The 24,854-nt window shown below is 37.0% G+C and overlaps 1 protein-coding gene across 3 annotated transcripts in view; it reads left to right on the top strand.

Moving 5' to 3' along the window:
- Nucleotides 1-24,854, top strand: part of mast3a (microtubule associated serine/threonine kinase 3a) — a 37,049-nt gene that overhangs the window by 7,194 nt on the left and 5,001 nt on the right. For 2 of the 3 annotated variants that reach the window (XM_073848684.1, XM_073848682.1), the window contains 22 exons: nt 1,874-1,950; nt 2,207-2,276; nt 3,501-3,576; nt 5,615-5,769; nt 7,262-7,337; nt 7,523-7,732; nt 10,627-10,728; nt 11,600-11,732; nt 11,871-11,935; nt 12,360-12,445; nt 16,612-16,820; nt 16,957-17,095; nt 17,186-17,318; nt 18,807-18,972; nt 19,474-19,575; nt 20,056-20,178; nt 20,271-20,371; nt 20,488-20,663; nt 21,865-21,989; nt 22,107-22,304; nt 22,557-22,783; nt 24,677-24,799. In XM_073848684.1, the coding sequence (XP_073704785.1) occupies nt 1,874-1,950; nt 2,207-2,276; nt 3,501-3,576; nt 5,615-5,769; nt 7,262-7,337; nt 7,523-7,732; nt 10,627-10,728; nt 11,600-11,732; nt 11,871-11,935; nt 12,360-12,445; nt 16,612-16,820; nt 16,957-17,095; nt 17,186-17,318; nt 18,807-18,972; nt 19,474-19,575; nt 20,056-20,178; nt 20,271-20,371; nt 20,488-20,663; nt 21,865-21,989; nt 22,107-22,304; nt 22,557-22,783; nt 24,677-24,799 (2,872 nt within the window). The remainder of the gene's footprint in view (nt 1-1,873; nt 1,951-2,206; nt 2,277-3,500; nt 3,577-5,614; nt 5,770-7,261; nt 7,338-7,522; nt 7,733-10,626; nt 10,729-11,599; nt 11,733-11,870; nt 11,936-12,359; nt 12,446-16,611; nt 16,821-16,956; nt 17,096-17,185; nt 17,319-18,806; nt 18,973-19,473; nt 19,576-20,055; nt 20,179-20,270; nt 20,372-20,487; nt 20,664-21,864; nt 21,990-22,106; nt 22,305-22,556; nt 22,784-24,676; nt 24,800-24,854) is intronic. The other variant, XM_073848683.1, reaches the window with a different exon arrangement.

The raw sequence follows: 24,854 nt of genomic DNA, 5'->3' as shown, positions 1-24,854 counted from the left end.
TATAGAATATAGTAGATTTTTCTGCATAGAGAGGGTCGCACCCTTATGGGTGCTGCCATGTTGATGTCACATGACCAGCCTTACGTATTTTGAGCTTATACTAATAGCATGTTTACTACTTAAAACCATTAATGACAACCCGCAGCTCCCGTACGCTGACCAGGAATAAACATTGCGGGTGTGCGGTCAGGTTGCCTCCATTTAACAAACTGCCAAATGTTGAAACCCACAAAAGAAATAGAATGAAAGAAAACCTTAATGCATCCAGGTCAAAAGGTGTCAATATGAAACCCCACACTATTGGCACTATGCTACTATTGGGATGACTAGAGCGTTTTCATGATGTGTCATCCATTGGCCATATTGGCAGCACTGAACGTAAACGACGCCACTGCACTTAAAGAAACTTGCAGACCAGGAAAAACATTTGGAGTACTGTAGACTGCCAAAAGTTAGAACAAATCAAGGAGAAGTGTGCAAAAAGCTGTCTGAGGAACAAAATGGATTTGTGGTTGGCCAAACTGAACCAGGATTTCCAGGGTAAGAATATTGACAGCATTTGTGTTTGTTCTTATAATTTCTGGTCAGTTAGGTGAAATATTAGGCGAATATTCTTTAATTAAATTAATACTGCTCATATGTATCTTTACCACCTGTTAACTTTGGTTTGCCAAAATACTGCACCCCTTCCTGTTTACTAAGTCCTCTCTATATAATTTAGCAGCTTCCACATGTTTTTTTGTCATGGTTTAGACAGCATAAATTAGCAGAATGATGTATTCAGTAGTTCATTAACCGTGCAATCCATGCTGTTGTTTTGAGTATCGCCAGTATGGCCTCGCATCCGTGCAACTGACCAAATTGTGATGTAAATGCAAACCCTCTATAGGAGCCAGCTAAATGAAAACTTACCTTTAAATCCAAAGACTTTAAAGCCAATAGAGGGTTTGCACTTACGTCACTGACCGGTTTGGTCAGTGACTCGGATGTGTGGACATTGGAGATACTCAAATGTTAACAACAGCATGGATTGCATAATAATGTACTACTAAAAATGTTGTTCTGCTAATTTATGCTGTTTAAACCATTAAAAAATGTGGAAGCTGCTAAATCATATAGAGAAGAACTTAGTAAGAAGGAAATGGCGGAATATTTTGACAAACTAAAGCTAATAGATGGTAAAGATGCGTACAAGCAGTATTAAGTAAGATATTAGACTAATATTTCACCTACCTGACTGAAAATGATGAGAACAAACATAAATGTTGTCAATATTCTTGACCTGGAAATCCTGCTTCAGTTTGGCCAACCACAAACGCCTTTTGTTCCTCAGACAGTCTTTTGCACTCTTCTTATACTCTATGGCCCGGTTTCACAGACAGGGTTTAGACTAAGCCAAGATTAGGCCATAAGTTCAATTAGGACATTTAAGCAATTTTCATAAATGTGATTAGAATAAAAACATTACTGGTGTGCATCTTGAGACAAAACAAAGGCACTAATATATTTTATGATCAATCAGTGCAATTTAATTTTAGTTGAAACAACTAAGATTTACATTTTAGTCTAGGACTAGGCTTAAGCCTTGTCTGTGAAACCGGGGGGAAATGTTTTTCCCGGTCTGACCGTTTAGTACAGCCCAAAACATGACAATAATTGACCTTTTTCAGCAGCAGTAATCAGCAAAAAATTTAAGTTTTGTTCGGTTCAGTGGCATTGTTTACTTTCACTGCCGCCAATATGGTTGATTGATTGACGCGTTGTGAAAATGCTCTGTTCAAAGAAACCGAAGACATTTAATGTTGAGTTATACCAGGTCTAACAAAAAAAAATATTTTGGCCTTTAACAAGAACAAGCATTTTCTGTCCACAGTAACCGGAACAAGAGGAAGAGTTTGGCTCCCTCACCTACTCTTTCAAGACCGCTCTCACCCCTTCCTTTGCCGACTGGTAGCTATAATTACTTATTTTCCTTCTCTCTCAATTACGATAATGATGTTTGATTTACACTCTTCTTGATGATAAACACAGGGTAGCATAACATGCTTGCACATCCAGCCCACTTTTTAAATATGCCAATGCCGGTAACACTGTCAACAAAGCCTGGCAAATGAGTGCCAGGCAATACAGAACCACTTTGGTATCCAATAACTTGTTAAACAACCCTAATGTGCATGTTAATCATAGAAAGGTGTTTTCTCTACAGGGAGCAGTCCACTGGATAGTCCCAGAAATGTGTCCAGCAGTCCTTCAGTCAATTTCCCGTTCATACGGAGGTAAGAGCTGAGCAGAATCGGACTGCGTCTAGATTTATACACGTTGGTATATCTTATATCTGCCCTTTCATAATGGCAGCATAAAAGCGAGGAATGAGTGGAAAGGTTTTTAGCTGGCCAATAAGATTCTGCATTCGCTGTAGCTGCCCTCAAGGCTGTACCGTGGATGGGAAGCTTGGCATTTGTCACAGCAATTATAGTGAAGTCAGCGTGTAGCCTCATTGCTTTACGCTGCCATGATTATGTACTGAGGCTCCATCCGCTTTTATTAATGCTTGCTTGAAATGATGGGACCCTACCAGCCTCCTTGTACAACTCAATGAAGATTGAATGAGTGTTTTTTTGGTTGTGTCTTTGATGTGCCCTAAAAGCATACATCTATTTGTGGATAACTGGGTGAAGGTCATTTAAGTTCTAGAAAGAAGTTATGTTTGTTCAATCTTTGATATTTTATTAAAATTTCCTGTTAGTCTAGCTATTAATGCATTTGAAATTAGCATTTTAAATATTGCAGACAAAATTGTTAATCATGTAAATCTGTCTGGTACACACTATTATGCAAAAGTTTGGGGTCAGTAAGATTTTTTTTTTACGAAATTAATATGTTTATTCAGCATGGGTGCATTAAAGGGACAGTTCACCTAAAAATGAAAATACTTTTATTAATTACTCATTCTCATGTTGTTCAAACCTGTAAGAGTTTCGTTCACTTTTTGAAACACAAATTAAGATGTTTTTGATGAAATCCAAGAGAGAAAGGAAGTAAGGACATTGGTAAAATAGTCCATGTGACATTAGTAAATCAACCATAATGTTTTAAAGCTACGAAAATACTTTTTGTGCGCAAAGAACAGATGACTTTATTCAACATTTTCTTCGCATCCGAGTGTTGACGTCTGAGTAGAAAATCAGCGTGTTATAATTTCTGAAGGATCGTGTGACTGAAGTAATGGCTGCAGTTGTTTTAAATTGTAGTAATATTTACTATATTACAGTCTTTACTGTCTTTTAGATGAAATAAATGCAGGCTTTGGTGAGCATAGGAGACTTAAGCTTTTGAATGGTAGTGTATATGAATGTACAGCAGCACTCTTTTATTTGAAGATATACTGAAGATTGTTTTGTTGCTCAGTTATTAAAATAACCTGCACTTTGATAGTTGGATAACTCTCTGAATGGAGATTCTTTACTATCTTCTTTTCTTGTATCTCTGCCCTATTTTAGACCAGACACTCGAAGGTGGTCGGTGGCATCTGTCTCCTCTGGATATGGAACCAATCCGCCCAGTTCTGCTGTTTCAGTGAGTTGGCCCCTCTCAATTATTCTGAAAAGACCCTCTTTGTTTTCCTTTTCTTGAGCCATCAGTCCAGTTCATCTGCAGTGTTTTTCTTTATATAATCAAACAATACACAGAGCAGATGTGTTTAAACCATCGTATATTAAATGTGCTATCTATAGATTGTTTGCTTTTGCAGTGCACATTAACTGCAATACTAGTGCAGCTAGTTGAAGAAGGGAGTAACTATTACCACTACATGCAAAAATGTATAGTGTTTTATTTATAGTGTTAAACGAGTTCACTTCCAGAATGGAAATTTCCTGATAATTTGCTTACCCCCATGTCATCCAAGATGTTCATCTGTCTTTTTCAGTCTCTAAGAAATTGAGGTTTTTGAGGAAAACATTCCAGGATTTCTCTCCATATAGTGGACTTCATTGGGGATCAATGGGTTGAAGGTCTAAATTGCAGTTTCACTGCAGCTTCAAAGGACACTACACAATCCCAGCTGAGGAATAAGGCTCTTATCTAGCGAAACCTAAAAAACTAAAACGTTCATATACTTTTTAACCACAAATGCTCATCTTGCACTAGCTCTGCAATGCGCGTGCGTGACTTCGTGCATTATGTAATCATGTTGGAAAAGTCACGCTCGGTTAGTTCTTCGTCTGTGTACTTTGGCTCAGAAAGGTAGGGTAGGGTGAAAAATTCCATCTCATTTTCTCCTCTAACTTCAAAGTCGTCTGACATTGTTATTTTACCTTTATTTGTAAAGAGTGTTTGATTTTTTTTTTATTTGATTTTTTTTTTATGTGTGCTTTGTAAACGCTGGGTGGGTATTTCCGACGTCATGCGTGCACTATTACGTAAAGTGTAAGGTCGAGCTAGTGTAAGACGAGTATTTGTTGTTAAAGTATATTCATTTGTATTTTTCTTCGAAAATGATATTGTTTTGCTAGATAAGACCCTTATTCTTCAGCTGGGATCGTGTAGAGCCTGCAATTTGGACCTTCAATCTGTTGATCCCCATTTAAGTCCACTATATGGAGAAAAATCCTGGAATGTTTTCCTCAAAAACCTTCATTTCATCAAAGACATGAACACCTTGGATGACATGAGGTGAATAAATTATCAGGGAATTTTCATTCTGGAAGTGAACTTCTCCTTTAAAGTAGTTAGGGTCTGTGCAGTAACATTGTTATATGAATTTTGACAAAATGCTGATTTTTATTCCTGAAAGAAAAGTCATGAAAATAACATTTTAAAAGATGATTTCCTTTCTAAAGTATTAAAATAGGCTAGATATTGCTTCCTGTAAAATTATGATAAAGTCATAATTGAAACTTTTATACCCTTTTAAATGTTTAGCAATTTTATTTATGTCATTTTAATTGATTATACCCTGTCCTTGCCATGAAAATAGCCTTGGAATTCATAGAATTTCATTGGTCATGTTATTTGTTATTTAATTAAAAGGTTGTCCATTGTGGGTAATTCTCACTTGTGGAAATTGATTAATTTCATTGATTTATTTTCAAGGAAATCCTTTAAAAAATAGCCCCTTTCTCTGTTTTGAGATGATATATGGCCATTCATGGCTCATGCGATGAGGTCAGCCTTGTTTAACAATGTCCTATTGAGCCAGCGTCAGTGAAGACTTTATTCAGAGGGAAGCTGTGAAGCTTCTCTGGTTTCCTCCTTCCAGCACTGGTCTTGTCATGTGCTCTTCTGCTCATTCTCCATTCCCGAGGTTTTCAGTCTTAAATTACCATCTGTACCACAGACAATTGCACACTAGAATGGAAAGTGTCCCATCCTGTCGTTGTCTTGCATAATTGCACACACTAATAAGCAGCTTTAGACTGTCAGATGCTCGCCACTTGTGTTTCATGCAATCTGAGCGTACGAGCCACGCCTTGCTATGCAGGCTTTTGTATATTCATTGCTAAACAACTGTTGTTTGTGTGCATTTTTACACATCCATAATTTTAGGGTGACACAATAGGCACACGTGAATGTGATTTGTTCTGTCTCGCTCTTTTTTTTTTTCCCGCACTAGTCTTCCTCCTCCTCACAGGAGCTCCTGCACCAGCTGCCCTCCCAACCCACTCCAGATGACCTCCATCGCCTCTTCAAGCATTTCAGGAGCTCAGAGAGTGTGGCAGATGAGGACGGACAGCCCTCGCCTTTCCGTCCTCGCTCAAAGAGTCTTAGGTCTCTATTTGCTGTTGAAAAAACAAAAAACAAGACGAGAATGAAAGAATTCAGCTAATATGTGAAATGCAGAATTTTCATAGAGAGAAAGCATTTCAGTTAGCTGATGAAATCTGTTTGCTGGTGTAGAAAATGTGAAATCTCATTTGTAGCCTTTGAATTTCTTAATACCAAATGAATAAGGGTGAAAGATTAGTTTGGCTTGTGTGTGCCAGGGCATTACTCGCTTACTTGCTCTTATACAGTCATGGAAAAAAGTTTGCAAACAACCTTATTTTTAATTAGCTAATCCGATTTGCCTGACACTTTTGGCATGGCTAATCTATACAGATTTATTGTTTTAAACAGTGATTAATTTCTCTGGTAAAATTCTCTTAAAGAGATGGATCACCCAAAAAGAAAAATTCTGTCATTAATTACTCACCCTCATGTCTTTCCAAACCTGTAGGACTTTTGTTCATCTTCGGAACACAAATTAAGACACAGAAGAGAAAAGTATTCTTGTAGCTTCATAACATTACAGTTGAACCACGAATGTCACATGGACTATTTTATTGATGTCCTTACTGCCTTTCTGGGCCTTGAACGTGTCCATTGCTTTGCTGTCTGTACAGGGTCAGAAAGCGCTTGAATTTCATAAAAAAATATCTTAATTGGTGTTCTGAAGATAAATGAAGGTGTTACAGGTTTGGAACGACATGAGGGTGAGTAATTAATGACAGAATTTTCATTTTTGGGTGTACTATCTCTTTGAGATAAGATATTCAGAAATATTACACAATAAAATTATACTACTTTAGTAAATAGTTATCTTTCATTTACTCACCTTCATCCCTTTCAAAACCTTTATCACTTTTTTTTTCTTTTGAGGAACACGCAAGGGATTTTCTTGTAATTACACTGAATGGGGATTGAAGCTTTTAAAAGAGGCAAAAGTGTTATACGTTTTGGTCTTTTTCATCAAACAAAGTGATCGTAAGGTCTCTGGAGATTTCAAATGTACTGTACAACAGTGTTATTTTAATATTAATTATATAGTATTTTTGTATTTGTGACCGTGGACCACAAAACCAGTCTTAAGTAGCATGGGTATATTTGTAGCAATAGCCAAAAATACATTGTACGGGTCAAAATTATCGATTTTTCTTTTATGCCAAAAATCTGAAAAAATTTTAGATTTATTTCTATTTCTGAAACCATTTTTTACATTTTTTATATTAAAAAGTATCAGAACAACATTGGTGCGAAAGTCTGAGAACCTTTCTAATTTTTAAATAGTGAGTTTTGTATCCTTTTTTAAAGCCAAAGCTTCAGTCTTAATTTATGTAATTGCACTGAAAATGAAATGAGGATGAGTATATGATGACAGAATGTTCATTGTGAGAAACTATTCCTTTAATGTTATTTGCTTGTATAAATTGTAAAAGTAGATGTGATCAATTTAATGTAACTGAAGTAGTTTTTTTTTTTTTTTTTTTTTTTTTTTTTGTAGCCCTGGGCGGACATGTGGCTCCTTTGATAACGAGATTGTGATGATGAATCACGTCTACAAAGAACGGTTTCCAAAGGTAATTGAGTTCTGACATTTAAAATTTTGTTTTTCATCATGGACGTAGATGCCACGTCATGTCATCACATGTTGTTTATTTTGTTTAAATTGTGGCTGTGGGAAAATTGGCGGCCTGGTTGGTCCAAACAAAACAAACGGCAATTGTCACCTACGCAGTCTCACAGCGTTTTATCACTCTTGCAGGCGACGGCTCAGATGGAGGGGCGTTTGCTGGCAGTGATTGCAGACTACTCCCCAGACAGCGCTCCTCCTCTTGCTGATGGAGTGCTGGGCTTCATTCAACACCAGCTGGTCGAGCTCGTCCGAGACTGTCTGGAGAAGTCCAGAAAGGGGCTCATCACGTCCTGCTACTTTGTGGAACTTCAGGAGAAATTAGAAAATTTCCTACATGAGGTAGAAACATATTCCATACCTGTACTGAAGTGAAAACTGACATGTATTATGTTGACGTTTGCCTTTTGATTATAAATTATTTGTAGTATCACAAAAGACCAGAATTTAAAGGAGTAGTTCACTTTCAGAACAAAAATGTACTCATAATGTACTCACCCCCTTGTCATCCAAGATGTTCATGTCTTTCTTTCTTCATTCGTAAAGAAATGGTGTTTTTTAAGGCAAACATTTCAGGATTTCTCTCCATATAATGGACTTCTATGGTGCCCCCGAGTTTGAACTTCCAAAATGCAGTTTAAATGCAGCTTCAAAGGGCTCTAAATGATCTCAGCCGAGGAACAAGGGTCTTATCTAGCGAAACGATGGGTTATTTTCTAAAAACATTTACAACTTATATACTTTTTAATCTCAAACACTCATCTTGCCGAGCTAGACAAAACGAGCATTTGAGGTTAAAAAGTATATATCGTAATTTTATTTTATTTTTTTGTAGAAAATAACCCACCGTTTTGCTAGATAAGACCCTTCTTTCTTCAGCTGTGATCGTTTAGAGCCCTTTGAAGCGGCATTTTGGAAGTTCAAACTTGGGGGGCACCATAGAAGTGCACTATATTGAGAGAAATCCTAAAATGTTTTACTCAAAAAATATAATTTCCTTACAACTGAAGAAAGAAAGACATAAACATCTTGGATGACAAGGGGGTGAGTGCATTATCTGTAAATTTTTGTTCTGAAAGTGGACTACTCCTTTAATACTTAAATCTTTGCTATTAGGAAAAAAAGGAATACTTTTATTCAGCAAGGGCACATTAAAGTAATAGTTCACCCCAAAATAAAAAATGAAAATTACCCATTATTTATGACTTTCTTCTCTTAGACGAATACAATCAGAGTTATTTTTTTTAAAATGTCCTGGCTCTTCCAAGCTGTATAATGGCAGTGAATGGGTGTTGAGAATTTGAAATTCAATAGTGCATCCATCCTTCATAAAAAGTGCTCCACATGGCTTCAGGCGGTTAATAAAGGCCTTCTGAAGCAAATCGATGTGTCTGTGTAAGAAAAATATCCATATTTAAAATTTTCTTAACCATAATCTCCATCTTACACTAACTGTTGTACGCGCATTTACGAAAGAGCAGCATTGCAGCCAATGACATTGGATGTAGGCATAGCGTAAGCTACTGTGAGAACCAAGTTTTGTTATCAGTAAAGAAAAAGCACTCTCCTCTTGGCTTATATCGAAATCCTCCAACATTTTTCTTCTAATTTGTGACTGGTGTTTTGGACTCTCCTTGTGCTTCCGCGTTCGTCACTTACATCCTACATCATCCTCTGGAACGCCACACTCTCGTGTATGTGGGTACGACAGTTAGCAGAATCAAGAGATTATGGTTTATAAAGTTGTACATTTGGATATTTTTCTTGTACAAACGCATCGTCTTGCTTTAGGACGCCATTATTAACCTCTCGGAGCACTTTTTATGATGGATGGATGCACTACTTTGCTTGTCGTCTTTATAAAAGCATTACTACTAAATGATTACTGACTGAGAGGCTTATGCTTCCAGACATGAGACCCCCTGAAGTCTTGAGTGATTCTTTTAATAAGCAATGTTCCTGTCATATTCCCTGAAAATGACATTCAGCAAACCGCTGCACTGAAGCACTGTGGTGTCTTCGTTTGATGGAAATATGTTGCATCTATAAAAGCACATGTTCCAGTGTGTTTGTTTTAAAATAAACTGGCAGCTTTTTTTCCTCATACCAAGCTGCTGTTGTCATGTGAAGTTTTTCTGGAAAGAGGCTGAAGAGAGAGCAGCAGTATTGCACGCTAGTCATCTGCAGTGTTTGTGTGCCCAGGCAGTCATGTCGACACTGGAGGGAAGGATGGTTAATTAGGGCAAGTGAGAGACTGTTTTGTCTCCCTGAGGAGCTTTTGCTTCATGCTTCTGAAGTCATGAATAGCAAATGAAGGGAAGAGGCTGATCAAATTAAGCAAGAGGAAACAGGTCGTGGTGCAACAAATTCCGTTTACCTTTCCAAGTTGCTTGCTTATGCCAGTTTATCTATATATATGTGGACCACAAAATCAGTCATAATGGTCAGTTTTTTTAAATTGAGATTTGTACATCATCTGAAAGCTGTAAATAAGCTTTCCATTGATGTATGGTTTGTTAGGATAGGACTAATCTGGAATCTAAGGGTGCAAAAAAATCAAAATATTGAGGAAATTGCCTTTAAACTTGTCCAAATGAAGATCCTAGCAGTGCATATTACTAATCAAAAATGAAGTTTTGATATATTTACGATATATCTTCATGGAACATGATCTTTAATTAATATCCTAATGATTTTTGGCATAAAAGAAAAATCGATCATTTTGACCCATACAATGTATTTTTGGCTATTGCTATTAATATATCCATGGCACTTATGACTGGTTTTGTGATCCAGGGTCACATACATAATTTTAATTGAAAAAGTTGCCAGGATTAACTGTTCGATGGAAAAGAGCTGCAAATTTCTTCATAGTTTTATTTCTTCATATTTTATTGTGTTCCACACAAAACAAATGCTGTCACACAGGTTTGGAATGACATGAAGTCATGAGGTGAATTGAAAATGACAAACTTGTATTTTTTGGGTGAACTATTCCTGTAAATGACTTGTTTGTTCTAAATGTCATTAGCAGCTTGAGGGGTTTATATGTTCTTGTTCCATGATTACTTCTCTCTGTCCTTTCACAGTAAATTGGGTCACTTATTTCTGTAACTTTTACCATTTGAAATCTGACTCATGGTAATGTCTAGTAAACTTTATGCAAAATGTTGGTTGTTTTGTGCTCATAAAGTTTATTTGCATTAGCCCTGAATGTGTTTTTTTTCCACCCACAGGCATATGAGCGCTCTGAGAGTGAGGAAGTGACTGTAGTTGCCAAACTCGTGAAGAAGATTCTCATCATTATTTCCAGACCAGCAAGACTACTGGAATGTCTGGTAAATAAATGATTAACACTGTGATTCTGTATTAAGACTTGTATGGCCTAATATAACGTAAACGATGTCTCTTACTGAAAAAGTAGAAAACCCATGAAAGACTTTGGTTATTTAAAAAAAAAAAAAATCTACATCTTATACATGTTTTGGACTATGGGGGCGCCATTATTTCGCTGACATGAAATGGTTGCACTTGGTGAGGTGCTTCTCTACCTGTTGCTATTATTACCGCAACACAACTCGGAAAATAAAATACTGATACGATACCACATTGTGTGACTTTTGGTTGTAATTTTTAGTTAAAGGGCAACAAGAGAAGCGATCTTCACTGCTTTCCTAGCGATAACAAGAGAAGAAAAGAATAGAAAGATGCCTGTGGACGAATAAAACTTGCTAAAGACCTGCGTCTTTGTTCTCTCCACTTCAGCCCTGATGTCTTTGAGGCTTTTTGTAAACCACAGCTACTGAAAGAGCTTAGAAACGGCAGAGACAAGAAATGCTAGATAAAAAACATGCCGCAGCCACTTGAGTTTCTCAGCACGGATTTCACTCAATATCCGAGGGCATTTAGACCCATTGTGGGGAAAATCGATGGTATGGCATTTGGTTTAAGCCTGCACTTATATCCATTGCCACCTGTAAGCAGTTTCAGTAGCTGTGGTCATCGTATGCCAAAATAAACCCCCCCCACATAAATTCTCAGCAAAAGCTGAGGGTTTAAATTTTATTTATTGCCCAGCAGAGTTCCACAGCATTTTGAAAACCACCTGTTCCCTATCACTCTACCTTTTGTAATTAATTTATGAAAGCTGTGACTCAATATAATGCTATTTATATAAAGCTGACACATCACGTTTCTGTTAACCTGCAGGAGTTTGACCCCGAGGAGTTTTATCAGCGTCTTGAAGTTGCAGAAGACCATGCAAAAGTTGGCCAGGGCATCAAGACTGACATCCCCCGATACATCATCAGCCAACTGGGTCTCACTCGAGACCCCCTGGAGGGTATAATTATGATTTATCTATCACCCCACCCTTAAATTATATGTTTTCATCTATGTTGTTAAGGGTAATTAAATGTTAGCCTTAGGCAAACAAGTGATTTGATTTCTTTTAATTTTTTTCTCTTGTCTTTGGGTTCAGACATGGTGCAGCTTGAGCACAACAACTCAGGCAGCCCAAGCAGAGAACTGGATGACACTGCAGAGGTAAGAAAATAAATCAAGGCTTGACAAAATCTTAAAATGGCTCACTGTTTCTCTGAACTGCTGGAGGTCTCATACTTTTTTCCTAGCTCTGAGTTGGTTCCCCAGCCAAGGTGCAAACTGTTTCAGAAGAATAATTTTTATAGCTGGAAAATGAAATGACTAATATGCCTTGCAGTAATATTGGTGCAAATTCGTACACTTAATATTTTGGTGGAAATTGTGATTTTTTTTTTTCAGATTCTTTGAATAGACAGTTCAAAAGAACTATATTCAACAGAAATTTGTAACATATTAATTATGCAACTGTTATTTGTAGAGAAAAAAAAACACAATTTATGATCTAGACCAGTTTATGACCTATGAATTTTCATCAAATAGATGTTGTCTTGTTCTCTACTTTTCTGTTTCATATTTTGTGCCATAGAATCGTCCTGGAACCACAACGCCTAGAAGAAAACCTCTGGAAAGAGACTTTGAGACTATAAAGCTCATCAGCAATGGGGCTTATGGGTGAGCTCATACTTATTGCTTTTTTTCTTTAAAGAAGGAATAGACTGTTTAAGAATTACATGAATTTAGGTCACCACTTGACGAAAGGCTGAAATACACTATATAACTTTTGTCTCAGTTTGCATTCTGGAGAGGTTGACGCTAGATCTGGAAAGTCAGATCAAGTGTTCAGATTTTGGGTACTCAGAGATGACAGATTTTACAGAAATTATGTAGTTTATGATGGGCAAAGACACTTACGTATGCGGGGGTTTCACAGTAAGGACTGCCCAGTGGCCCGGGGTCAGCGTGCATGACGCTCGGGACAGTTGACTGATTTCTCACTGGCTCGATCAGCCCACTGCAGCATCCTCATGAAAGTTTAGCAGTTGCACGTGTTTTATAAGCTTTGCCAACATTTAAACATTCAATCAGTTTTAAAGCATTCAAGCCAAAAAATCAATTCAGTACTTGAGCCTGTGTTTTGTATGTAAAGCACGCACACAGAGGCCTCGTTTAAACTGCAGGTCTTGATGCCCAATTCTGATTTGTTGATTTTTTTTTTTTTTTTGGCTGCCCGTTTACACGTTCTTTCAATTGTGACCTATATCCGATTCATGCATTTACACTTGCCATACCATCTTAAACATCACACTAGGGCTGCTAGATTTTGGCAAATATTGTAATCACGATTATTTAACACGACAATAAAAACAACAAAACTTTATATTAGTGATTATTTCAAAATAGCAATACAGCAGAAAAAAGATACTACAAAAAGTGCTTAAAAATATAAAAAAATAAAAAACTGAATACTTTTATGCAAGTCTAAAGTAGTCTAACAATGCTACAGAAATTTAATGAAATTATTTGAATGTAAAATAAAACCACGTCTTCACTGTAATAGTTAAACATGCTTTGTTTCTTATAAAAACTACAAAAGTCCTTCATTCAAGAGCACTGAGTGATTTTTATTTTTTTTATTTTTACGTTTTATTAATATTAAGCACAGTGACGGCAGAAGGAATATTATTTGTTGCCCCTTTAAGTGCCACACGGATCAAATATACTGTTACACACGTATTTTCACTCTCAACCGTTTATGATCATATTAGTCATAACTGACAAGGGTTTACATGACCATTTAGGTCCTAACCTTAACCTAAATGATAACTTTACATGTCCGTGTTCTGCTCCGTCTCTGAACGTATACACAGAACAGCGGAAGTTTTCTTACGCACTATTAAAAACACAACATCAAAGAAAGATAAATCAAGCACGTCCCCTTTTATGAAAGACACGTTACATGATTTTGCTGATTTGCATGTGAAATTAGGCTTTTATGAAGAAGCGAAATCGCGTCACTGGTAAGGGGGCGGAGTGGGGCACAATAATCATTTCATCTCGATTACTGCATTTTCATGATCGTTTGAAGCTGAAATCAAAATCGAAACTGAATTTCGATTAATTGCACAGCCCTACATCACACACACGCATTGTCGTTTACCTTCTTCACACGTGCTTCCTTCTGAGAATAATGTGTGAACAGTGCTGTTAAAAAATTAACAAATTTTAAAAAAAATAAGATGTACATCAGATGTTTTTCCCCAAGCGTTTATTTAAGACAGAACAGATTATGTTTGCCTGAATACTGAAATACTGTAATTCTGTGTAAATGTGTATTTATTGGCTTTGCGCGTCATCGGAAGCGTGTTATGCGCACACTTTGGATGACAGTTAGCGTGAGATTCAAGCAGAGAAAAGGTAATCCTCTCAGTAAATGTACAAAGAAAGAAACTTTTAAATGTCTAATCACTGTTTGGAGCATTTGGGATCGCTAGACAGGGGCCTTCTAAACTAATTTTTGTGAAAACCTCAACCAACTTTTTTTACTTTTTCACAATTTTGCCTGTACCTAAAAATAGCCTGTGCACATTTACACTCATTTTGCCAGCAAGGGTAACATACGGTAACATCTGCGGAGAAGTACCAAATTTTAGCAATTATAGGGTGCTTTCACACCTGCCTTATTTAGTTCAGTTGAATCGCACTAGAGTTCGTTTTCCCTTTTGGTGCGGTTCGTTTGGGCAGGTGTGAATGTAGTAATCGCACTCCAGTACGCACCAAAAGCGGACCAAAAAAGCGTACCGAGACCTGCTTGAAGAGGTGGTCTCGGTACGCTTTCAAACGAACACTGGAGCGGTTCGTTTGTGGTGAGAACATGAACCGAACTAGAACAGACCCAACCGCAAAAAGTACTGCGCCTGTTTGGACTAATCCAGCTGCCGTAGTCCGCTGTGCTGTTCATTATGGGATGAGGACAAGTATTTGTTGACAGTTAGCGCTTTAGCAACATAGCCCTATGACAGCTCGCGGACAAAGTTGTGAGGAGGTGCAGAGCCTCATAAATTTGGTCTGATGATCATATAGGTCCCAACTTTCGAAAACTCACAAGAACATCACAATCTTTCTCATTGTTTAAGGGGCCGTTCACATGTCGCGCCTAAAAACGCTAGGCGCGCTGCTTTCTCTTTCTTTCCAAACTGCTCTGTAGCTGTGCGCTCCAGTGGCGTCTGCCGTTGCTAAGCAACCATGACCTGCGCTCTCCATAAATACGCGAAAGTTTCAGCAAAGGATAAATTGATTTTCAGCATTAAAAATCACTTGCAGTAGCTCTGCTATTATATTTATTCAAAAATGTTTATTCCTGTACAGCTATGATAAGCTGTTTCTCCAACTTGCCAGTGCTTTCAATGTTATTAAGGGAAAGGATGAAGCTGATTGATTGGTTTATGTCACATGACCTGCGGTGGGCTTGCAGCATTCTGAAAAGTTGAGATGTTTATCTCGATGCGGCGCGTTTGCGAATGGAAAAAACGAGCGCGTCGCACCACCTGCGTGTCTCCATTCTGAGCGCGCATACCGCACGTCTACATTTGAAATAACGAGCTTGAGCGCGCAAAAGACGGGACATGTGAACGGCCCCTAACAGTTTAGAAAATACGTTCAATACACTGATCTATATAATTCTCTATTATAGATCAGTGGTTCAATGACACGATCTGGCCAACGGGTGATGTGGATTTTGTCACATGACTGCATTTTGGTTCGTTTCAACTGGTTCGGACCAGAGCAATCAGTGTGGTGTGAAAAGGACCCAAAACGGCAGAAAAATGCTACAATGTATCATTTGTTGCCCTTGGTCCGGACCAAATGAACCGAACCACAGATGTGAAAGCACCCTTAATGACGTACAGAACGCAATGCCTTAGAAAATCTGATCTGTCTGTTTACATGACAGTCGCATTGGCTCATATCTGATTTATATCTGATTTATCCGAATGCATGCGTTTTTTTACCCGTTTACGCTGTCATAGAACCCAATCTGAGCAATATGAGCAAAAAATCGGAATTGGGTCGCATTTAACTGACAGTGTAAACGGGGCCAGAGAAATTGTGTGAACACCGAATTAAGTTCTCATTCGCAACTTCTTGCGCTTTAACGGACAAATACACCTGGCCAATTTGAACATTCACTTGATTTTAAACATATCATGAAAATCAGACTACGTATTTAGGTGCTATAAGTGGGTTCCCAGTGCACCTAACAACCCAGAAAACGTGAAAAGGGACAACCCAGTAACTTTGTTTTGGTAAGTCTTTTTCTGCAAACATGTGGAAAAAAAAAACTGCGTGTTGGATTTCGCTCCCCCAGTGATGTGGTAAAGGGATCTTATTATAATATTACTCACCCTTCATTTGCACATTTCCAGATTTTTTTTTTTACTGTATATTGCGCTGGTGCCGCGCAGATCTAATATAAACATGAAATTTCTTTCCCAGCTGTTTACGGTTACAGACATAACCGACTGTTTTTGTAACTCATGTGCTCCTAAATATTTTTTCAGAGTCTCACGCAGTAGTTTTCAGTTGCAAATGTCGCACTTTAGAGTCCTGTACCTTAGCATTGAGCCCTGATATTGTTTTTTTTGTTTTTTGCCTTTGTTGTGTTTGTAATGACTTAAACAGCTGGTAGTGTGATAATCTTTCATTTAGTATATAATGCCCAGTTTCTCTCTATGTTCTAACAATGGTAAAGGCAGTTTGCGATTTTTAAAAGTTGTGTAGTGTATTCCAACCTTAAGGATATCAGTCAACTTTGATCTGATTTGAGCGTTGACTTGCAGGGCTGTGTACCTAGTAAGGCATCGTGGGACACGGCAGCGGTTTGCCATGAAGAAGATTAACCGGCAGAACTTGATCCTGAGGAACCAGATCCAGCAGGTGTTTGTGGAACGAGACATCTTGACGTTTGCAGAGAACCCTTTTGTGGTCAGCATGTTCTGCTCCTTTGAGACACGACGGCACCTCTGCATGGTCATGGAGTACGTGGAGGGTGAGTCAGAGAGGAGTGATGTGTTGTTGCAAATATGTTTCTTGATCTAATCTTATGACACATGCATGCGTCATTTCTCGTGTATACTGTTGTGAGTCTGCAGCTGTAATGTTTTAACATGAAATTGTCTTTGCAGGTGGAGACTGTGCAAATTTGCTGAAGAATATGGGTCCCTTGCCGGTGGACATGGCCAGAATGTACTTTGCAGAGACTGTTCTGGCACTAGAGTATCTTCATAATTATGGTATTGTGCACAGGGATCTCAAACCTGACAAGTAAGAGCTGCTCAATGATGTAATCCTGCAGTTACGCATGACTCCACATCCTGCAAATATTACATTCACTTTGTTTGTTCCTGTCTTCAGCTTGCTCATTACATCAATGGGGCACATTAAACTGACTGACTTTGGTCTGTCTAAAATCGGTTTAATGAACATGACCACAAATCTGTATGAAGAACACATGGAGAAAGACACAAGAGAGTTCATTGATAAACAGGTCAGTCTACCTGTACATTCAGCACACCAAATACTGTATTAGTTTTAAGTTCACATTAAAGGTGATGTTACATTAAAGGACTATTCACATTATTTTTTAGCACATATATATTTTTCTTTTTTCCTAATAAAACAAAAAATGTCCAAGCATTTTAATTTATTTTTCTTTACTTTATTTGACTTTGCTTTACTTTGATTTTTATGTAGAGTTTTAATTTAATTTATTTTTATTTTTTGTTTTGTTTTGTTTTTTTTACTTTATTTAGTTTTTAGTTTTATTTAGTTTAATTTTACTTTCCTTTATTTTCCTTTGTTGTATTTTGAGTTTTTAACTTGTTTAACTTTTGTTTTATTGTTTTGTTTTATTTTAAATTTTTTAAATTTAATTTTTTTTATTTTACTTTATTTTACTTTTTTATTTTATTTAGTTTCATTTTTTGTTTTTATTGAATTTTCATTTTTTATTTTGCACTTTTATTTATTTTATTTTTCTTTCCTTTTGTTTTATTTTTTAATTTTTACATTTATTTTTAGTTTTATTTTGTCTGTTTTTTTATTTTACTTTACATTGTTTTACTTGTTACATTTTGCATTTTTTTTTTTTTTTTATATTTAATTTTTTGTTTTATTGTTTTATTTTATTTTACTTTATTTTGCTTTGTTTTACTTTGCATTTTATTTTACTATTTTCAAGTTTCAGACAGACCAAGCAACAATATAAAATGAGATTTAAGAATTATGTGGAAGGGGATATTTATTTATTTATTTATTTATTTTTTATAATTTTATTTTATTTATTATTATTATTATTATTTTTTTTAACTTTTTTACATTTGTTTTATTTTGTGTTTTTATTTTATTTTTTTACTTTATTTTATTGTTTTTTATTTTATTTTTTACTATTTTTAATTTTCAGACATGACAAAACAATATAAAATGAGATTTAAGAATTATGTGGAGAGAATATTTTGAGCAAATAATGTCTTAGATTAGGCTTTTATTTATGTATTTATACAAAAACTGATCTAAAATGAGATTTGAGAGTTAATGGGAATGGAACATTTCGAACAAATAATTATTTAAATTAGGTGTAATATTTTATTTTTCATTCATTACTGCAAAGTTCCAGAAAGAACAAACTTTAAAAAAAAAAAAAAAACATTTTCTAGAAACCATATGATAGCCTTGTATGTGAAATAGACTTAGTGTAAAATTTTATTGATAACTGTCATTATTCATTAATATTGTAACAATGTAGTATTGAACAAATAAACTATTTATGTTAAACTATTTATGCTTTTCACACGGGCTATCCTATGGCTTGAATTAGCGTTCACATTTTTGTATGGTGGGTGGTTGCTCTGACATTTTACATCTTTCGTGTTTCACTGAAGAAAGAAAACACAAGGGTGGAGCAACAATATGAGGGTTAGTAAATCATAATAGCATTTTTCCATTTTGGGTGACCTTTTCCTCCGTTGTTTTCTAGGTCTGTGGCACTCCAGAGTACATCGCACCAGAGGTGATCCTGAGGCAAGGTTATGGGAAACCTGTGGATTGGTGGGCCATGGGCATTATCCTGTATGAGTTCCTGGTGGGCTGTGTGCCTTTCTTTGGAGACACACCAGAAGAGCTCTTTGGCCAGGTGGTCAGTGGTAAGGACCAAGTGGTTTTAAACCCTAACCCTGAGAAATTCAGTCATGATTGAAATCATTTCTGCCTGGTGGATGATAAAATGAGTGTAAATGATGTCTGCACTGTTAGTGCAATGTGAGCCTTAAAGGGATAGTTCACCCAAAAATGAAAATTCTGTCGTTAATTACTCACCCTTATGTCATTCCAAACCTGTAAGAGCTTCGTTCATCATCGGAACACAAATTAAGGTATTTTTGATGAAATCCAAGAGCTTTCTGACTCTGTATAGACGGCAAAGGAAAGGAAGGGTCAGAAAGCTCTCGGATTTCATCAAAAATATCTTAATTTGTGTTCTGAAGACGAATGAAGGTTTGGAATGACCTGAGGGTGAGTAATTTAATTGGGAGTGGGCTCTTTTTGACATTTGTTGCATATTCAGTGCTCAACCAACAATGTAAAATTCTACTTTATGCTATTAACGTTATGTTTGTGTGTGTGTTTGCATCTCTCTCACTCCATAGATGAAATTGAGTGGCCAGAGGGTGATGATGCATTACCTCTTGAGTCTCAAGACCTCATCACAAAACTGCTGAGACAGAGTCCCAAAGAGCGCTTGGGAGCTGGTGGGTGTTTTCATTCCAGTTTAGTCCTAATAAATGCCTACTTACCAGTTTTATTTCAGTATTATGTATATGCTATTATTTCATTTTGTTTCACAACTGTTATAGTTAAAGGGTTAGTTCACTCGAAAATGTAACTTCTGTCATTGATTACTCACCCTCATGTTGTTCCGAACCTGTAAGACCTTTGTTTATTTACTTTATCATTCATACTACCTTACTACTACCTACATTTCTGGTCGTTGAATGTGGTAGTTGCGTCGCTGTCTATTCAGGGTCAGAAAGCTCTTGGATTTTATCAAAAATATCTTAATTTGTGTTCTGAAGATGAACGAAGGTTTTACAGGTTTGCAATGACATGGGGGTGAGTAATTAATGACAGAACTTGCATTTTTGGGTGAACTATCCCTTTAACAATAACAACACTGATATTTAGGAACTTGATAATGTAGGCAGCATTAAATCATGTGGTATGACTTTCAGGAGGGACAGCAGAGGTCAAACATCACCTGTTCTTTCATGGTCTGGACTGGAGTGGACTGTTAAGGCAAAAAGCAGAGTTCATTCCACAGCTTGAAACTGAAGATGACACAAGCTACTTTGACAGTAGGTGGCTCTGGCTCCCTTGCTCTTTTATGACTACTTCTGAATTATAAATATAACATAGATGCAACTAAATCTTCTGTTCTGCTGTCCAGCACGTTCTGACCGTTACCATCACTCTGAGGATGATGAAACCAACGATGATGAATCTTATCAGGAGATCAAGTTCTCTTCCTGCTCTCATCGTTTCAGCAAGGTGAAATAGCTGAATGTGCACAATGTTATCTTAAAGTGACGCCTGTCAGTCAGGCAGACTGAGGCATTTAACCCAGTAAGCAGCAGGTCATGACTTGTTTTTGTCATGTGAATCAGGTGTACAGTAGCTCCGAGCAGCTGGCTTCTCCCTCCAACTTGAGTCTGTCCTCCTCTGAGCGGAGCTGCAGTGAGGAGAAGGAGGACCGGTGGGATGGGCATTCAATGCTCTCTCCGGTAGAAACCCCTAGACAGCTTCCAAGTAGCGACAGGAAGCAGGATTCCCACAGGGGCAGGTGAGCACAAGGCTATGTACAGAAGAGCATACTAACACACTATAGGCAGATTTACTAACAGCTTGCTCCAGCGCAAACAGTCTTTTGGTGTTAAAATAATACTGTCAGGATTTGCTAAAGACACACGTCATACACTACACTATTTTCTGGCCTTAATAGTTGACTAACCGTTAGCCAAAAAGAAAAGGCTTGGTCGACCAAAATTTTATTAGTCACTTAGTTACAGAAAAAAAAATTCCACAGAAAGTGGCAAAGTCACACAGTTGACGAATGACTACTAGTCGACCAGAAAAATCTTCAGTTAACAAAAACGATTTTGTTAACAGAAACAAAGCTGAAATAAAATATAAACATTAGATGAAAATGTTGGCTTGGCAACTAATTGAATACAAAACATTAATAACTGAAATAAAACTAACATAAAAATTAATTAAAACTATTTAGAAACTATTTTAAAAATCTAATAGAAATGACAAAACAACCAAAAAGGAAAAAAATGGAAGTGAAAACTAAAAAAAATAAAAAAATAATAATAATTCAACATGTTAAAATCTAAGTGTATATAAATAATACTAAAATAAAACTGCTGAAAATCTTGTATTATGTCACTATTTGCTACCTTGGACCATAAAACTAGTCACAAGGGTAATTCTTTTAAATTGATTTGTGCATCTGAAAGCTGAATATATAATAAATAAGCTTTCTATTGATGAATGGTTTGTTAGAGTAGGACAATATTTGGGCAAGATATACCTATTAGAAAATCTGGAATTTGAGAGTGCAAAAAAAATCTAAATATTGAGAATATTGCCTTTTTCTTGCACTTCTTAGCAATGCATATTATTAATCAAAAATGAAGTTTTTATATATTTACGGTTGGAAATTTACAAAATACCTTAATTGACCATGATCTTCACTAATATCGTAATGATTTTTGGCATAAAGGAAAAATCTATAATTTTGACCCATGCAATGTATTGTTGGTGGCTATTGCTACAAATACACCCGTGCTACTTAAGACTGCTTTTGTGGTCAAGGGTTACATTTGAAAAGTGATACAATGCCATTCTTTTTTTTTTTTTCTTTAACAAGCAATAAAAGTGTCCAAAGGGTATATTCAATCGTTCATAATTTTTGCATGATTCTAGGTAATTTTATTGTCATGTCATTTTCAAAATGTTGTTTATTTCTTTTCACTCAGTCCTAGTCCGAGGCCGAGAGCATCATCCAGTTCATCTCAGCCTGAGAGGGGCACTAGTCCTCTAATTTTGAACAGCACTCAGAGTCTTGAGGCCATGCCACGCTTCGCCTTTCCTGAGGATGAGGGTAACATATTTTCATGCATATTTTAATCCAATATTAAGTGAAATTTAAGCACTTGTTAATTAGTCTGTTAATGCTCATTGTCAATTTGAGTTTTCTTATATATTTGTTTCTTCTCAGAAGGTCTTGTCTCGAATCTTCGGCGCATTCGTCTACGCAGCAACTCCACTGGAACAAGACCTGCAAACCGCAAAGACCACAAGGGTCCGCGTCGCCTTGGGCTCCAGCAGGAGACCCCAGAAAAGCCACGCTCAACGTTTACATGCAAAGTTCCCAAGTCTGCATCCGTGTCTGGTCTTTCCCTCATCGTCACAGCAGGTACAGTGAGCTCAGATGTGTTCGATGTACCATCATGTGATACCATCACACTGAAGGCAACTGAAATTCATGTGACTATAACAATAAACAAGTGAAGCAGGTGGTTTCAAGAAAACAATGAACAGTTGAGAGGAACAGAAAGCTTATTGACGAAGATGAAAGCGAAACATGACTTGACGTAAACTTTGTGTTAGATATTTAATACCAATATGTATTTAATACCTTATGTATGATCATGTTTTATCACCATAGATGACATGCCTGGTGGGCTCCAGACAAGCCCCATGTCTTCACACTCCCTCTCATCCAACCCTTCCTCTCGGGACTCTTCCCCCAACCGAGACCTCTCTCTCAGCGTAAGCAGTCTTCGTCCTCCTGTGGTCATCCACAGCTCTGGGAGGAAGTATGGCTTTGCGCTCCGTGCCATTCGAGTCTACATGGGCGACACTGATGTCTACACGGTGCATCACATGGTCTGGGTGAGTATTATGGATACAGTGTGTATCATTCTACTTTATGGCAAACCTACGTACACACAGGAGAAAACCTCATCTTTCTTAATTTGCTAACTGTACATTGTGATTTCAAAATGTTTGATTTCACGAAAAACACTTTACACACAGTGTTTCCAAGTCTTCGGTTTGCCCGCAAAATGTAGCTATTTTCACACTGTTGCTGCGGGTTGTTTTTAATGTCCGCTGGTTGAATCAACCTCAATAACATGATACTTAGACTCTGGAATGTGAATTTTACCAGGGGGACCCCACCAAAAGACATGTATTTTACCGAGGCACTCCCTCCGAAATGCGATTGGACTAGTTTTGGGCTAGTTTTCAGTAGCGATTCGAGTCATTCGACGGGTTTTGTTGTGAAAACTTGGCAACCTTGTTTGTGCAAGAAGTGTTCTCGTAGCTTCATAAACTTAAGGTTGAACCACTGATGTCACATGGAGTATTTTAACAATGTCCTTACTATCGTTCTGAGCCTTGAATGTGGTACACTGTAAAAAACAATTTGTTGAGTCAACTTAAAATAATTTGTTACCCGGCTGCCTTAAACTTAAGTTCAGTCAACCTAAAAAAAAAACAATTGGTTCTCAAAGTGGGACCAATCAGCCCATCAGCAGAATAATAAATATAAAACAGTAAACAGCCAAAGGACGTAACTTACTTACTAAATCTTCTTTTGAAGAAATATACTATATTTCGTGCGACAGCGCACATTGTCAGATACAATTCTGTCGCCTCAGTGTCAGAATATTGTACAACTCGGCATTCATTCACATCAGATGATAACTCAGCGGGAGTTCAGCTCACGCAGGGTCGTAATTTCCACTGGGGACACGCTTTTCAAAATCCTGTTTGTGTCCTCCCACTTTCAAATGGTTTTGTTAAAATAATCTCTTATATTGTAGATTGCACGCTCAGCGCCGCTAAGAGTTTCGTGCATTAGTTAAAACAAAACCAAAAGTAAAACGCGAACTTGCATTCAAAAGCAATTTTAATACCCTGCGCTTAGAGAGCGCAGACTACATAATATATCTGGGCTGTTATTAGTATGTGGGCTATAATAAGTTGTGGAGTTGTCTATTAGCTCTGTATCATGCTTGAAAAATTTGGTCTCTATTTGCACTTTGAATATTAAAAGAGTAGCCTACTTTGATTATGGCTGCATTTATTGTCCACACGACTAAGAAAGAACTGTGTCGTTTATTTTTTGTTATTCATACTGTAGATTGTTTAAAAATTCAGTGGCTGCCTCTAATTTAAATGGCTGTACTTATAATAAACATCTTTTTCATGTACATGTAAATTTTCATTCATTCCTGTCCCTTGCTTAAGGTGTAAAATAAATATATATAAAAGGTCTTTCAGAATTGGCCCATTTGCTTGTAAAACATCTGCAATCAGAATCAGCCATGAAGAATCGAGATTACTAAAAATAAATTGGGTGCTCCTAAATTTTTTTGGTGCTCCTAACTTTAAGTTTTTGGGTAGGGGGGCGGCAGATTTTTTTTTATAGGTTTAAAGGGGGGCACGACCAAAAAAGTTTGAGAACCACTGAGTTAAACAAACTACATTTTTTGTTTAGTCAACTCATATATCTAAGTTGTCACTTAGTACAACTTAACATATAAGTTGACTAAACTTATTTGAGTTGACTGAACTTAAAAGTTTAAGGCAGCAGGGTAACACATTATTTTAAGTTGACTCAACAAATCCTCTTTCTTTTTTTTTCTTTTTTACAGTGTAGTGGTTATGTTAAAAAAAAAGAAAAAAAAAAAAAGGTTAACCATACTGTGAACCCAGTGTACAAAGACTTTAATGGTTTGACCCATTTAAATGTCCTTTTATGTGTCTTCGTTTATCTAGAGCGTTGAAGACGGCAGTCCTGCTCACGAGGCCGGGCTGAGGGCTGGTGACCTCATCACTCATGTGAATGGAGAGTGCATCCAGGGTCTGGTCCACACAGATGTGGTGGAGCTTTTGCTGAAGGTGAGATTCTTAAAAAAAAAAAAAAACCTGGAGCGTTAGCTTTTTAAAAAAGGAC

The sequence above is a fragment of the Garra rufa genome, chromosome 10 (assembly GCF_049309525.1).
Source record: "Garra rufa chromosome 10, GarRuf1.0, whole genome shotgun sequence".
Lineage (NCBI taxonomy): Eukaryota > Metazoa > Chordata > Actinopteri > Cypriniformes > Cyprinidae > Garra > Garra rufa.
Note: the sequence above shows the minus strand (reverse complement) of the source record. Positions and strands in the feature narration are given on the sequence as shown.